The sequence below is a fragment of the Ananas comosus genome, linkage group 14 (assembly GCF_001540865.1).
Source record: "Ananas comosus cultivar F153 linkage group 14, ASM154086v1, whole genome shotgun sequence".
Taxonomy (NCBI): Eukaryota; Viridiplantae; Streptophyta; class Magnoliopsida; order Poales; family Bromeliaceae; genus Ananas; species Ananas comosus.
The window spans coordinates 6,248,983-6,265,265 of NC_033634.1; the positions used below are offsets into that span (position 1 = coordinate 6,248,983).

The 16,283-nt window shown below is 38.3% G+C and overlaps 2 protein-coding genes across 2 annotated transcripts; both read left to right on the top strand.

The window, feature by feature from the left end:
• Positions 224-11,739, top strand: LOC109720476 (zinc finger AN1 and C2H2 domain-containing stress-associated protein 16-like). Its single transcript, XM_020247622.1, has 2 exons — positions 224-479; positions 10,800-11,739. The coding sequence occupies exons 1-2, from the start codon at positions 381-383 to the stop codon at positions 11,574-11,576; spliced, it is 876 nt and encodes a 291-aa protein (XP_020103211.1). The 5' UTR covers positions 224-380; the 3' UTR covers positions 11,577-11,739.
• LOC109720477 lies at positions 12,055-14,723 on the top strand. The gene is made up of 4 exons (XM_020247623.1): positions 12,055-12,107; positions 12,644-12,833; positions 12,938-13,210; positions 13,442-14,723. Exons 2-4 carry the CDS (start codon positions 12,653-12,655, stop codon positions 13,765-13,767), a joined length of 780 nt encoding a protein of 259 aa, XP_020103212.1. The 5' UTR covers positions 12,055-12,107; positions 12,644-12,652; the 3' UTR covers positions 13,768-14,723.

Consider the following 16,283-nt stretch of genomic DNA (forward strand, 5'->3'; position numbering starts at 1 on the left):
CGTCCCGTCCCGATAAGAAATGGAGCGAGAGGTGGGAAAACTCTCCGCCGCCGGATCCGCCCGGCTTGCATCCCTAGTCCAAGTCTTCCAGCTTGGCGCAGCAGTACAAAACTACCGCACGATTTGCCGTGCGACCGCCGCGAACATGAACCGCCACGTTTCCGTGTATGTATTGCCGCGTGGGGTCTACCACCGCGTATTCTCCCCGTCCTGCTGCGTCGCCCGTTCCCCACGGCGCGGTTGTTGCACTCGTCCCCCTTCCCCGTCCTACAAAAGAGGGGAAACGAGGGGGAATCGAGGCGGATCGTCTCTTCGATTTTCGTTTCCCTCCTCTTCGCATTCGGATCTCGACTCGGGCGTTGCGGGCAGAATTTGCTCCGATGGGAACTCCGGAGTTTCCGGATCTCGGGAAGCACTGCAGCGTCGACGACTGCAAGCAGATCGATTTCTTGCCCTTCACCTGCGACAGATGCAGTCAGGTACTCTCTCCTCTTCTCTCCTCAATTTTATGTATATTCCCGTCCCGTAAATAAATTCGGGGTGATTTATCTTTTTCCCTTTTTCCTTTTCCCTTTGGGCTTCAAGATTGTCGTTTCCTGTTCTGCCTTTCTTCTTAGGTGAAGACCGCCGCAAAGCTTTACGAAGTAATTTGTTAATACGCCCCCTAACTCATTACGTCGTCGGTGAACTTCAGTTATCATTTCAAGCGGATTATTTAGTCAGTCGACAAATGACTGCCATGATGATTGACCTATTTTGCTATTAGATGATGTGGAACTGGAATTAACTTCCATATCATTTTAAGAACATAAAGGCTCAGCTGCTGCTCTGTCTTTAGGAAATAACGAGGCAGCTGAATTAGCATTGTCATTTCTAAGAGATAATATGGCTATGAGATAATATGGTAGCCGGTGAGAAATCACAGTTAAAACAGTTGTCGCCTCGTCTCTTCATTAAGGGTAATTAAATAGAGTTTGACAGAACTATCGATTTAAACAACAAGTGTAAGGGCTTTATTTCAGCCAATTGAAATTTTGTGCCCTCACCGGAAGGAATTTCTAGATAGATTCAATGATTAGTGCGGTAATTTACGCTGGTTCTCTCCTTCGACATCTTTATTTTGTGAAAATCTTGCTTCGTAGATGAGTGTTTGCATTTCCACTTTTGTTTAAAGCTGAAGCTAAATTACTCATCTTCATCACTTGAGGAAGAATGCTCTTCTTCTCCTGCGTCAGATTTGTCATCTCCATGTCTTACTCTTCTTCTTCTTCCTCTTTCTCTTCCTCTTCTTTTTCTTCTTCTTCCTTTTCAGCAAAAGATCAGAGGTGAGGGTGGAGCGAAGAAGCAGAGGTCATAGAGGAGAGGAGTAGAGTGACTAAAAGGGGAAGTGGAGATGAGTGAGAGAGAGAGCGACTTGGAGAGAGATCAAGAAAGAGTTATTCAGAGATAGATCTAGGGGGGGCAATTGGACCAAACCTAACTTAATTTGGTTTCTCAAGAGGTTAGTTTAGGGTTTAGGATTTCTTAACTAATTAAACCCACTAGGCCCAATAAGAATGGATCCAAACTGAATATTTATAAGGCGTGCCCTTGAGCCTAGCCCCAGGAGTGCGCCTGGGCAAGGTCGGCTTGCCCATGTTCTCCCTTGGTGTAGGCCTCTGGGCCTTGTATGCATAGGCGTGCGCTTATGCATAGTGTGCGCTTGTGCGTAGGCGTGCGCTGAGGCCTGCTTTAGCCAACAAATTTTACAAGCTGCATACCAAGATCTTTAGTATTTTTTATTAGTAATAAATGGTACCAAATCAATCTAATTATGCAAAATTAGGTTAAATACTCATGCCGTCAGTCTTATCATTGGAACAGTTTTAATCCCCCTTTTTTCTTAAAAATATAAAAAATAGTTTCCATTAAAAGTGATAAAGAAAATACAAAAAGAAATAATGACTAAATTTTCTTATTATAAGAATTAACATTTGATTGAATTATCATCATAAACGAGACAACAATATATAGAATTACTCACAATCTGAGTTATAGAAAATCACTACATTTGAAACTTTTGTATGTTATAGAGACATCCATTTTCCAATTGAGGGAAAAAGGTCTCAAATTTGTAGGGAAGTACTAGCCACTATAGCAGTCATTTCTAGCTGTCTTGATGATCTTTGGCTTGAAACTTAAGTTTTTATGATGTTACTTTGCGATGATCTTATGCTTATAATTTTTATCTTACTGACATCAAAGTTTTCTATATATTTGTGCATTATTTGTTAACCTCATATTGGTCTTATTTTGGAGGTGACAAGGTATTTTGTTCTTTACTTTTTCCATGTGTTATTTTGTTCTTTAACATTGCTGTTTGGTTGCCAACTATACCCAGCGTAGTTGGTTAAGGGTTTGATGGTTGGTCCACAATGTCCCAAGTTTGAAGCCTAGTTGCTTCACATTTCTAGCTAATTTTATTTATACAAAATACTAGCTTGCTACCTTTTCTCTCTCTCAAAAAAAAAAGTTATTTGGTTTCTTTTCTTCTCTTCATCTTTTATTTTTTCCGGAACATGATTATTTGGTTATCTATAAAATGCTTATTGTGATAATATGATGTTAAAGAGTCTTTAGTGCCATTTAACAATTGTTAGAAAATATATGCCTGCACCTTGCACCTTGCGGCTAGGCTCTAACAGCTCTTTGTGCCTTAGTGCACCTTAGGCTTTTGCCAAACACCGGGATCTGTACAATTTCCAAGACTTTCTGAGATTTGCAGTAGAGCCAATCATGTGGAAATCCACGAAAGTGCAAATAGGTTGGCCCACTTAGTAAAATGTACAGGCAGCCATAAACTATCGCAATATTGCAACTTGGTCCCCATACTTATTTAAGTAATTTGGAAAATTTCGCATATATTGCACTTTTAGACCCTAATCATTAAAAGAATTTAGTCATTCTTTTGAAATAATTATAATACCTCTGCGTAAAATAGTTGTCATATTTAGTTTAATGCAAGTTGGATTAAAAAGGCACTTTTATGGCAGAAATCATGGTTTTTCTTAACTGTTCAAGGACTAAGTGCAACATATGTCAAAGTTCAAGGATTATGAGTGGAAATAGAAAGTGTAGGGACCAACTTGCAAGATCAGAATAGTACAGGGACTATCCATACATTTTACCCTTTGAAATTTCATACTCCATGTGAAATCTGCTTATATGAAATTAAAATTCATGATATAAGTGTTTTTTGTGTGTGTTCATTTTGCTCTATTCACGAATGATGTCAACATTTGTCAATTAAGCGATTGCATCCACATGTGAGGCTGCATGCTCTGTCTATTAGAATAGTGTTTAAAGAAGGACCTTTATTCGATTAATCATTAAAAGAGAACGGTGACTATAATAACTAAACCAAGATCCTGGCGGCTAAGATGTTGGCCCTTTTTACGTTAGCCTAATTCGCATGTATATCCAACTCAAATATAATCCCTGTAAATTCTTGGTATCTGATGTTGGCATCATTTTTCCCCTTTTTTGATGGAAGTTGGCATCAATAATTTGTACTGAACTCTTTAATTGTTTATGGACTATACTAATTCCTGCCACCTCAGAGAATTTATTTATGAAGCTGACATAGTACTTTTATAGCCATATATGCGCTCATAGTTGTTCCACATGGCACAATGACCTATATTATTTCGCGTGATTTGGAAGAGAATAGATACTCTATTTTGTCCTGGAACGTTCAAGAATGAGTACTTGAGCTTTATTTCTTGGCACAGTTAGTTTGCAAATGGACTCATCTTCTCTTTACTCTTATAAGTATGCGATTGTTTCAATTTCTATTGTTTTTTAGAATTTTATTTGATCTGGACTGAAAATTAGGTTGATTTTGAGAACTACTGGGCTGATTTTCTCTTTCCTTGAAACCCAGTGTTAAGATGTATTTGTCTAAATTTGTTAGTTTTTCATAGGCGTGCAAACATTTTAAGTTACAATATCTATTTTATTTAATTTTGTTCTCCTCTTGATGCAAACCGAGAGGTTGCCAAAATTGAATTTTCAAGTTTACTTTTGTTTAAAGGTAAAACTAGGTTCAATTTATCAATTCCGATGAACTTTGAGTAAGGAAGTAAAAATTTCAGTAAGACAAAAATTAAAATCGAATTGAAGTAATACTAAGATGATGATAAACCTTCAGTATATGAGATAATAACAACCAACTGAAAATACATATAATAGTTCCAAGAGGTAAATTCGGCTTTATCGGACTTAAAGCTTTAGGTTTGGTTGTTTGGCAAATATGGTTGGTAATGGTGGAAGGCTAAATTAAAAGGGGATAATAGGATGTTAGGAGATGAGAGATACAAAAAGTGCACCGTTCACACGATTGCGGGGGATCCACGATCGACGAGGAGGGCGGTACACCACGGGTAGAACTTCGGCAACGGGAAAGAAAAAGATGAGGTAGTGACTCGGAAGAGGAGGGGTAGAAATAGAAGCCGATCTTGTTACGAGGAAGAAGTGACAACGATCAAGTTGAGGAAGAAGACGATCTCGGCGCGAGGAAGAAGCGTCGATGATCTCACCGGAAAGTAGAACACCAAGGATAAAGAGTGAGAGTAGAATTTTCTATTCATCCAAATATATCTCCCTTAAGGCTTCAAGAACTATATATTTATAGTGTTGAGAGCCCTCCTATAATAAATTATTGTCTTTTCGTTTTCAACATAACACGGTCACCTAAGAGTCATGCATAGAAAACGAAGCAATTTTGGGAACTTCAAAAGTCTTTTTTTGGGAAATTCCAAAGGTCTTTTTTTGGATTGTTTCCTTGTTTATTGGAGAAAAGAATTTGGGTTAGTCAAATCAACTAAAACTAAATGATTTAAGTCCGAATCAAACACGAACCTACAAAATAAAAGAAAATTGCAATCAAAAATAAAATGAGGTTTATTTGCTGCATCAGTTCCCCTCGAGTTGGGGAAATCTCGACTCCGTCGAGATGGCATCCTGATAGCTCTGGTATAAGTCCTCTCGAAGTTGGCGCAACTCTGCCTCAGAAATCCAACTGCTATTGGATAATGGTCGTCCATGCCAATGCACCAAGTATCGGTGATGAGTACCACGTCGCGTCGCAGACTCGCACACATCCAGAATATCCTCCACACCATCTACTGGAGTTTCAATGTCGGAGTGAGATGTCAAGCCATCAATATCGACAGTAGAGGGAGCCTCTCCATGATACTCGTACAGCTTGCTAACATTGAAGATTGGGGACGTCGGTACTTCTGAGGGTAGATCAATTAGATAAGCGTTTTCCCCTAACTTCTTCAGAATTTTGAATGGTTCGTACTTTTTCCTGTTCAACTTGCTATAGCCTCCAGCTGGGAACCTTTCTTTCCTAAAATAGATCAAGACATTATCTCCTTCATTAAAAGTCATACCTCGGTGATGTTTATCCGCTGACTCCTTGTACTTGACAGTAGAACCCCGCAACCTCTGATGAACCTGTTGTTGCACCTCTTGAATCTGTTTTAGCTAATAGTCGGCATCTGCACTAACTCTACCAGGGTAAGGTATTGGTGCTCGGTCAAGAAAGTGGGCAATAGGACGGCCATATAAGGCTTCAAAAGGAGATTTTCCAATGGTTCGGTTTATGGAACTGTTATAAGCAAATTCAGCTTGAGGTAAAATTAAATCCCATTGTGTTAGTTTTTCTCCAGCTAAACATCTTAAGAGATTACCCAAAGATCGATTTACTATTTTCATCTGTCCGTCAGTTTGTGGATGGTATGGGCTGCTGAAATTCAATTTGCTTCCTGCCTTTGACATTAAAGTTTTTCAAAAATAACTAACAAATTTTGTATCTCGGTCAGAGATAATTGATTTAGGAATGCCATGTAAACGTACAATTTTATTCAAAATAGTTTTGCAATATGTGATGCATCAGAAGTTTTCTTGCAAAGAATAAAATGAGCCATCTTCGTAAACGATCAACAACCACAAAAACTGAATCAACTTGGCGTGTAGTCTTGGGTAAGCGTAGGACAATTTTCCAATGACTGGTCGCAAGACTTGTGCTATAAATCAGAATGTCGTCGAAGTAAACTACGACAAATTTTCCAATAAATGGTTGCAAGACTTGGTTCATAGAGCGCATGAAAGTACTAGGGGCATTGGATGGCCCAAACGGCATAACCAGCCACTCGTATAATCCTTCTTTAGTTTTAAACGCTGTTTTCCATTCATCTCCAGGTCGAATACGGATTTGATGATATCCGCTTTTACGGTCAATCTTAGAGAATATCTTCGCACTTCCTAACATGTCAAGCATATCATCAATCCTAGAAATGGGAAATCTATACTTGATGGTAATTTTGTTGACTGCACGACTGTCAACACACATTAGCCACGTACCATCCTTTTTTGGTGTAAGGAGAGCAGGCACCGCGACAGGGCTCATATTTTCTCTAATGTAACATTTTTGCAGAAGTTCAGAGACCTGCTTATGTAACTCTTCATGTTCAACGAGACTCATCCTATAATAGGCTAGGTGTGGAAGACTAGCACCGGGTAGAAAATCAATGCAGTGTTGGATGTCTCTCATAGGTGGAAGGTCATCGGGGAGTTCCTCAGGCATGATATCAGAAAATTCATTAAGCAATGGTTGAACAGTTTGAGAAACTTTAGTGTTCTTCGATTTTTCTTTTGCCAAAAGAATATATACCATTGGAGACTTTGCTAGATCTTTAGAGAATTGGCTTTTGTTCAAAACCATCATTTTCTGCTCATTATTGGAGGGTTGCCTTTGGGACTCAATTGCCTTAGATTTTGGTTTGGGAAAGTAATTCAGGGGAAACAATCTAAATTTTTTGTTGTCCTTTGTGACAATGTAAGTGTTCTCCCTACCATCATGTATAGTGCTACGATCAAATTGCCAAGGTCTACCTAACAATAGGTGACTCACATCCATGGGAATAACATCACACCAAACTTTATCAATATAAGTTTTTCCAATAGAAAATTCAACAAGACATCTTTCAGTTATAGGAAATTCATCCCCATCCTTAAACCAAGCTATTTTGTAAGGTTGAGTAAGTTTTTCAGTTTTCAGTTTAAGTTTATCAACCATTTCTCTAGAGACAAAGTTTCGGTACTACTATCAATGACGAGAGAGCAAAACTTGCCTCCCGCGCTACAGATGGTTCTGAAAAGGCTACGACGCTTCCAATCATCTTGGGTGGACTTAGAGGCTGATAGGACTCAATGGAGCATGAGATTTGTTTCAGTAGCATCAGGAGATTCTTCGAAAATCTCATCTACATCTTCTTGTTCTAAAGTTTCTTCGCCATTTTCATTTTCTTCATGACTTTCTATTAGATTGGCTCTAGAATTAAATTTTCTCAGAAGGCAATCAGAGGATTTATGTTCAGGTTTGTTACATTTATAACAAATAATGCCAAATTCAACGGGTTTTGCACTTAAAATTCCTTTGCCCTTAAGGTCTTGAACAGGTTTTGAAGAGGTTTGACTATCGTTCTTTGGGATAGGCTTAGTTCCTATGGTGTTCTTTTCGCTCGCACTTTCCTAACGAAAGGTTTGTCTTTTAAGTTTATTCTCAGCCTTAAGTGCAAGACTATAAGCCATGTCGACCCTGTAGAAAGTTAAAAGGGCTAACTCATTTTAGATTTGAGTTCGAAGACCGGCTAGATAGCGAGCTATTCGCTGTTCTTCGTCCTCTTTAAGTTCGTTACGAGCTTGAAAGGTGTAAAATTCTTCAGTATATTCTTGTACCGATTTAGATCTTTGTTTAAGATTGTGTAATTTTTGAAAAATAGTTTGACGGTAATCAATCGGTAAGAATTTTCCTTTAAGTTTTTGTTTCATTCTTTCCCACGAGATAATCATTTCTTTACCCTTTCTAACCCTATCGTTTTGAACTTATTTTCACCACACTAAGGCATGTCCTTTCAATTTAAGGGAGACAAATTTAACTTTTTTGTCATCAGGTAATTCTTTCCATTCAAAAAATTGTTCTATTTTGTCTAACCAATCCACAAAATCTTCAGGTTGTAATTTACCCTCGAACTCACTCACGTCCACTTCAATGCCCTGATCCCATCGATGTATATTTCCTTGAGTTTGAAAAAAAGGATTTCTTCTAGCAGATAAAGTACGATTGTCAAAATCAGGGTTACTTTTCGAATCTTCTCCAACTGCATTTTGTTGTTGTATACTTAATCTTTCCAATAGTTGTTGAATGTTATTCATTTGATTTTGCATACTTTTCATGGAATCTTATTTTTTCTCATATGTTTCTTTCCAATCACGAGGATTTTCACTATTGCCAGCCATTTCCAAATGCTAACAAGTTGATCAAAAAGTGATGCTCTTTTTTCTTTTTTTTTTCTTTTTTTTTTTTTGAAATATTTTGGCCCAAAGTTGAATACCAGGAAAAAGTTGTTTAGATCAAAACAAACGCTCCCACGAAAAGAACTTGCTCTGATACCAATTGATGCAAACCGAGAGGTTGCCAAAATTGAATTTTGAAATTTGCTTTTGTTTAAAGGTAAAAGTAGGTTCAATTTATCTATTCCGATGAACTTTAAGCAAGGAAGCAAAAATTTCAGTAAGACAAAAATTAAAATCGAATTGAAGTAATACTAAGATGATGATAAACCTTCAATATATGAGATAATAACAACCAATTGAAAATACATATAATAGTTCCAAAAGGTAAATTCGGCTTCATTGGACTTAAAGCTTTAGGTTTGGTTGTTTGGCAAATATAGTTGGTAATGGTGGAATGCTAGATTAAAAGGGGATAATAGGATATCAGGAGATGAGAGATATAAAATGTGCACCGTTCACACGATTGCGGGGGATCCACGATCGACGAGGAGGGCGGTACACCACGGGTAGAACTTTGGCAACGGGGAAGAAGAAGATGAGGTAGTGACTTGGAAGAAGAGGAGAGGTAGAAGTAGAAGCCGATCTTGTCACGAGGAAGAAGTGACAACGATCAAGTTGAGAAAGAAGACGATCTCGGCGCGAGGAAGAAGCGTCGATGATCTCACTGGGAAGTAGAACACCAAGGATAAAGAGTGAGAGTAGAATTTTCTATTCATCCAAATATATCTCCTTGAAGGCTTCAAGAACCATATATTTATAGTGTTGAGAGTCCTCCTATAATAAATTATTGTCTTTTCGTTTTCAACATAACACGGTCACCTAAGAGTCATGCATAGAAAACGAAGCAATTTTGAGAACTTCAAAGGTCTTTTTTTGGGGAATTCCAAAGGTCTTTTTTGGAATTGTTTCCTTGTTTATTGGAGAAAAGGGTTTGGGTTAGCCAAATCAACTAAAACTAAATGATTTAAGTCCGAATCAAACACGAACCTACAAAATAAAGGAAAATTACATTCAAAAATAAAATGAGGTTTATTTGCTGCATCACCTCTCCCCTGATCCTTTAATCCTTCCCATGAAATTTTTATGATAAAAGTTCTAATGCACCAAAGTTTTTGATTCCTGTTGAAACTAGTCTTTCTGTTGTTTGTAATATAAAATTTCTTTTGCTGTTTTGAGCATTGAAAAAAATCCATGAACCAATGTTGTCCTATTTTAATTTATTTTCTTATGACTTTAAAAAATTTCTTGTACAAAATTGTACTCACAATTTCGATTTTGAGAGAAGAAAGCTTAATGATTGGTGCTAATGTAGTGATGCGGCACGTTTTCAAAAAGGAGAATGAAAGTTTTTACTTTTGCTTTTTTTTTTTTGCTTTTTTTTTTGTAAATGAACCCCCATGTCTTCTTAGAGTTGAATAATTGTTATGACGAACAAGCTTCGGGAGTTTTTTTTTATTATTTTGGTTGATATTACAAGGACTAAATTGAAGTTGAGGTCAAACTTTGGATAAAGATTTCTAATGAACCATTAATAAAGAGGCCGCTTTCTTCTCTGTTTGTTAAGAGTCCTCAAGTTATACTAGGCGTAACTCGAAATATCTTTAGTAAAAGAGGTGTACAGAATCACTTGTCGTTTTGTCAGCTCATGCTTATCTGCTACGAATATTATAACATATCACAATTCTGAGAATTCCCTACTGTAAAGACTCTTATAGATGGCATTTTTGTGTGTCTGTGAGGGAGTCAATAGGTTTGTACATGGACGTGGATTCAACTTCCTCTAGAAATCAATACACATTATGCTACCTTTCTTTAAATATAGATATATTGAAGCTCTGCGAGTATTAGAAGTACACAATTCCATGTTAAGATGCTTAACAGAAGCATTCCAATAGTTGACGCCATATGGTCAGCTTGTGTTCTTATTTCTCTTATTTCCATGATATATGCATACGTGACTGCTTTTGCAGGTTGAAAGTTTCAACTGTTAAACCACATAAAATTATCTTCCATTTTTCCTTCAAGTAAACTTTCCTTCAAATCATTGATTCTTTCAATTTACTACAAAGTACCAGGCAATAAATTATATGATTTCTAAACTGAAATGCGTAGAATTCATCAATTTATTCTTATTCTTTTTAAACTTAACTCCCCATTCTATTCAAATCTGATGCCTCTACCTAAACATATCCAATAAACGCTAATTTATACTTGATAACTAAAGTAGATGCTAAAACTGATATAGGTAATTGAACAGGTTTGTCTGTGCATGAGCATGTGTGCATGTGTGGCAACATTCTCCTCCTGTCGACTTCAATTAATTTCTCACTTGCTTTTAGTCATTATACTTCTCGTTGAGCTGTTTTCGACTGTTTAAAATTTTAAATGTGGCACAGGTGTTTTGTCTTCAACACAGGGGTTACACCAAACATCTGTGTCCGAATGCAAATCAAAAGGATGTGACTGTCCTAATTTGTCCGCTCTGTGCTAAAAGCGTCCGCCTGGTGCCAAATGAAGACCCGAATATCACTTGGGAGTCCCATGTTAACAGCGATTGTGACCCGTCAAACTATCAGAAAGCAACAAAGAAAAAGAGGTGTCCTGTTCCAGGTTGCAAAGAAACACTAACATTTTCCAACACAATCCGATGCAGGGACTGCACCAAAGAACACTGCTTGAAGCATAGGTTTGGACCAGACCACAAGTGCATTGGGCCGAAGAAACCGGATCCCAGCTTCCCTTTCGTGAATCTGCTACGGAGAAGTCAGAAAGCGGAATCAGTATCGAACAGTGCTCCTATTGGTTCTTCATGGTGGGGCTCGAGCTTTCTAAATGCAGCATCAAATGCAAAGGCCTCTGCGGAAGCTGGTATGCTGAGATTGAGTAATGCAACGACGGAAGCGTTCCAAAAGGCAAGAGATGGAATAGCACAAAGCAGCAGCAGGTTCGCCCTTATGGAGCAATGTGTTCAATGCCAAGCAAGGTTTTCCACAGTGTCAGATTTGATCAAGCATGCCGAGAGATGTCATCAAAACACTGTTCAGCTAAAGCGTAACGGGGTAACAATTGACATTTGCCCGAAATGCAGCAAGGGATTTCAGGATCCTGTATTGTTGGTGGAGCATGTCGAGAGGGACCATGGAGGAACTTCAAAAGTTGTCCATTCAACTTAATTGAATTACCACCTGTTTCAATATCTTGTTCCATTTGTAACTGTGATCAATGAAAATATTACTTGATTGATATATGGAACTTTTAGTAGTTTCTATTTTTGGTTCCCTTTATCTTACAAACATGATTCATGCTAAGTGGTAAATTATGGCATCCTTTCTTCCTTGTTCGTAATGTTTAATTTTTGTATAAGCTTTACCGTGATAAGAAAATTTGTATATTCGTTTTGCTTCGTTGTTAGTATTCTGGACCCTCGCTAAGTTTCTTTGTTTTTGGGGGTGTTTGGCCTAACTTTTAAGAAGTGATTTTAGACTCAAAAGTGATTTTCGGCTCAATAGAGCATTTGGCAACCTCGTTTTCAAAATCTGATTCTGATTTTCAAACAGTGCTCATATATGCATGTATACTTTTGCAGGGATAGGTCTGTAAATATCTCTTAATATATCGAGCATAGGGATGACTTGGGGATAAAGTGGGCATAGTGCTATTCTAATGCCGAAATAGTTATTCCGTGATCATCCTTCAATCACGTGGTATGAAGAGAACGATTGCTCCTGGTGTGCCTTCTTTTGCTTCTTTTTGGCGTATATATCCCGATCAATGCTGTGTTTTAGTCCTTCACGTCTTCTTACTTCAGTAATAGAAAGCATTCTTTGTTGTGCATATTAGTCTTAACTGTGCTTTTTTGTGCATGTTAGTCTTAGCTGTGCATATTAGTCTCTAGGACAAAGCCAAGATTGCCCAGGATAATCAGTTATCTCTTTATTAAGAGTTTATCCAATGAGTGAGATGCATCCTTAATTGTAAATCAAAATACTCGTGTTGGATTTCCTTTCTATACAGAGTTAATTTTCAAAACCTTCAGTGCTGCAATAGAGTTATTTCATTAGTTATCTTGACTTGGATTTCACAAATTGGAAAATTTCCACAGATTGTGGTTATTCTTAGTTCTAGCAATGTAGGTCTCTTCAAAATAGTTATGATTATTGGAAACTAGTTTGTGTTTAAGCATTGTTTCCGGGGATACCGTCGATTTATTTACTTATTTTCTTATACCTTTGAAAATTAGTTAAAATGCATGGAGACGATTATACGAGAAAGGACTTTGGATCCTGCTTGCCGCTATTCTTCTTTAATGGGGTCTCCACACTTGAGTTCAGAGTTGGCGCCTCCTTTTCAATCTAGTTCAAGAATCACTGCTAATTTGGCACCTGAATCAATTCATGGCTCCTCTATTTCTAACTTCTCTACAGCGCTTGGTAATGACCGTTCTTCTTTTCAAAGTGAGTTGAATTGAATAGAGAAGTTTGTGAAATTTGACTCCTCTGCATTATTTTAGCAACAATTATATGGTCTCTTGCAGGATATCGACCTAATGGACAGCATAGAGTGGTTGCTAACTTCTCTTCTTGTTCGAACGGTAGAGTTATGGATTCAATTGGCAGCATTTTGGGAACAAATTTCGCTCATCAAGCTTCTGATTCATCATATTTGTGTTCTACTCCCTGTAACGCTTTGTTAGCAAGAGCTGTCCAGAACAACGGAGCAAGTTCAAATATATTATGTGTACGTGATAATGGATCGAGGTCTCTCAATGATCAAACTAGAATGATCTTTGAGCAGTACAATATATATGGTACTAGTTATTCTTTGCATGGTGCGTTAATTTTAATGGGAGGTTCAGCTTGTCTCAGTTGCATTCTGTTCGGATTTCTTATGGCTACCGACAAGATCTAAGCAAAAGTGATTTTCAAAGTTTAAGTGATTCCGATCAATATTATATGTTTTGAAGCTTTTAATAGTTCTTTTATGATCTTGATGCTTTCTTTTTTTCTCGTTATAATTGTATCACATTTGTACTTGGCAGATAATACACATTTGAGCTCGGGCTCTGAAGCATGTGTTCCTTGGATGCGCAATTCATCTCTATCAGCACTTGGTTCCTGCAGGAAATCTAATTTTATGGATAAATTCAATTGCGAATCCCCCTGTGTTACTGGACTGTGCTGGAATGGCTTCTATTTTGGGCTTAGGGGCATCGAAGCGGGCCACGAAGCATTCACAAATTTCCAGAATCAGTTCTGGAGGCGCATGATTTATTACAAGGGCAATCTTCTCAGGATACCCAATTTAGTAACAATCATCACCATGTATTGCAAAAAGAAGATAACTTTGGGCAGCAAAAGGAGTTGACTGAGAAAAATGCTGTAGGCCCTTCACAGTGGAACAGTAAATTAATTGATTTTGCTCAGGTGAACAGTAATGTTGCAGAAACTCATGAAAAGTCTCCTACCTCGAGTAACAAATTGGGCTTGGAGAAATTGATTAATTTTCTAGTTCTTTATGAACATGTATTGAGCTGCCCACTTCGTGAAAGGGAATGTGATGTACACCTTTGTCCAAATTTTAAAGAGAAGCTTAATCACATTTTGAATTGTAATGTTAAAGGTTGCGAAAAAAGTTGTTATGGGCCCGGGGTAATCATCGATCATTATAGCAAGTGCCGCTCAATTGAATGCTAGTTGTGTGGTCCAGTCTGGAGAAAATTAGCAGAAGTTCCTGACCAGCTGCGACCTGCAAAACATTGTAGGACTGAAAGCTGTAGTGCCTTTCTCTCCAGTCAAAATGAAACTTTTAAAGAACAATGGCCTGCCCTGAATTCTAATGGTTCTTCTTCCCAAGGTTCATCGAGAACATTTCAAGGGACACTGATGTCTACGAATGTGAGCTCTGAGATTCAAGTGTGTCTATGAATCAGAAATTTCTTGATGCTTCTACTTCTAAAGTTGACGACTGGAATGTGAACCTTGTGAGGCTGGAAGAGACTAAAGTGCAACAAGAGCAAGAAAAGACAAAGATGCAGAATGAGGTCGATGATGCAGTTGAAATGCAAGAAAATGCAGAAATTCAGAACAAGGACAATGACTTCGTCGTCAGGATGCAAGAAGACGCACATATTAAGGACGAGGACGATAAAATCGTGCTCAAGCTACAAGAAAAAATAAAAAATTAGAATGAAACTGGAGTCAGAATTGTGGTCGAGATGCAAGAAAATTCACAAATTCAGAATGAGGGCAGTGAGTGCCCATAAGGAGATAGCCGGGCCCTAACACGGGTGAGCAGCAGAGGGTTCCGGTGTCAAATTTGACACTTCCAGAAATCCAGATCGGAATGATTATCCGACGATAATCGTTTCGACTTGAGATCTTGTGTTCGCTACCTGGACACCCAAAGCGGTGTGTTTCGGGTCAGCGGGTGACTCGTGGAACGAGTCGATGCACTTCGTGACACTTCTTGGGTCCCAACGGTGTCCCGATATGATTTTTGGGAGTTCCGACGAGTTACAATGATTGGTTTTTGGGAAACTGACTATGTGAGAAATTATGGGGATTGTGAGTGTTATGTTTTGAGTCAGTAGGTTGGACTCTGACTCTATGGACCCTTTGTAGGTCTGGTCGACGACCTTGCATATTATAGGGACAGACGCGATAGAGATACAGGTGGGTACTTCGATCCGAAGTCGGTCTAGTGGTGCACGCTCGCTGATGTTCCCTCCACCTTCACTTTCTATACTTCTTGCATTACTTGTGATTGTTGAGCCTGACACCACACGACCCTGTTGCATATTGCTCTACTTATTTATTTTCATATTCACTTATTGTGATCTAGAAGTAGAGCGGTTATTTACTATACCTGTGGATTGCGACTTTCGTTGTGACCTAGTTGGTCGGTTCTATAACTCCTGTTGTTTGATGACTATTCGGTCGGTATATCCTGAGGGTTTTGATTGTTGGCTATTCGCCGACAACTATTGATCATATTTGCATCTATCGCCATTCCTCGTGCGCAATTCACGTACACTAATAGTTTGGCCACCGCAACGATGTTCTTTTCCGAAATAATGGTTGGGAGTGCCAACCCGTAAGCCCAGAAGCTTATGCTAGGGGTATACGTCATTTAGAATGGCGTGGCACTTACCTTAAGTCTTTAGATCGACACGGCGGATTTTAATTGGGTACTTTGGGACTATTGTCCGGTTGATACATTTTACTTACAGTAGTGGTAGCTGTAGATGCATCTTGCTTCATCTTTTACTTTGCTACTGACCTACTGTATTACCTTTCACAGCTATACTTTTGGTTACCAGTGAGTACACTCGCCCTCGTTGGCTTGCGGTACCCCTAGTTGGTTACCAGTGAGTACACTCGCCCTCGTTGGCTTGCGGTACCCCTAGGAGACCCTTGTTGGTTCCTCACCCCCAAGTTCAGATAATTTTGGAGGCACGAGTCGGGACGAGGCGTGAAGACGTAACCAGCAAGCGATAGAGGTCCTATCCCGGTAGTATTTTGGTTCTAGACTTTACACATTTTTTATTGATAAATAATCCAAACTATTTATGTGGTTCAACTTAACTCTTGTTGGTTTTGTTCTGATTTTACTTTGAGTTTGAAATATTAAATAAATCTATTTTGTAAGCACCATGTGGATTTATGAAAATAATTTTCTATCCCTCGTGGTAGCTCATTTTCAAAGATAATAAAAGGTGTCCATGTGGAAAACAGTTTTTTAAAAAAAAATTTGCCTTTTCGTGAGTTTAGTATTTCAAAAATAAGTTTCCAAATGGAAAACACTTTCAACTTTTAATTATGAAATGTTGCAAATCTTGTAATGTACTGTTGTGAATGTGCAATTGTTAATGGATGTGATTG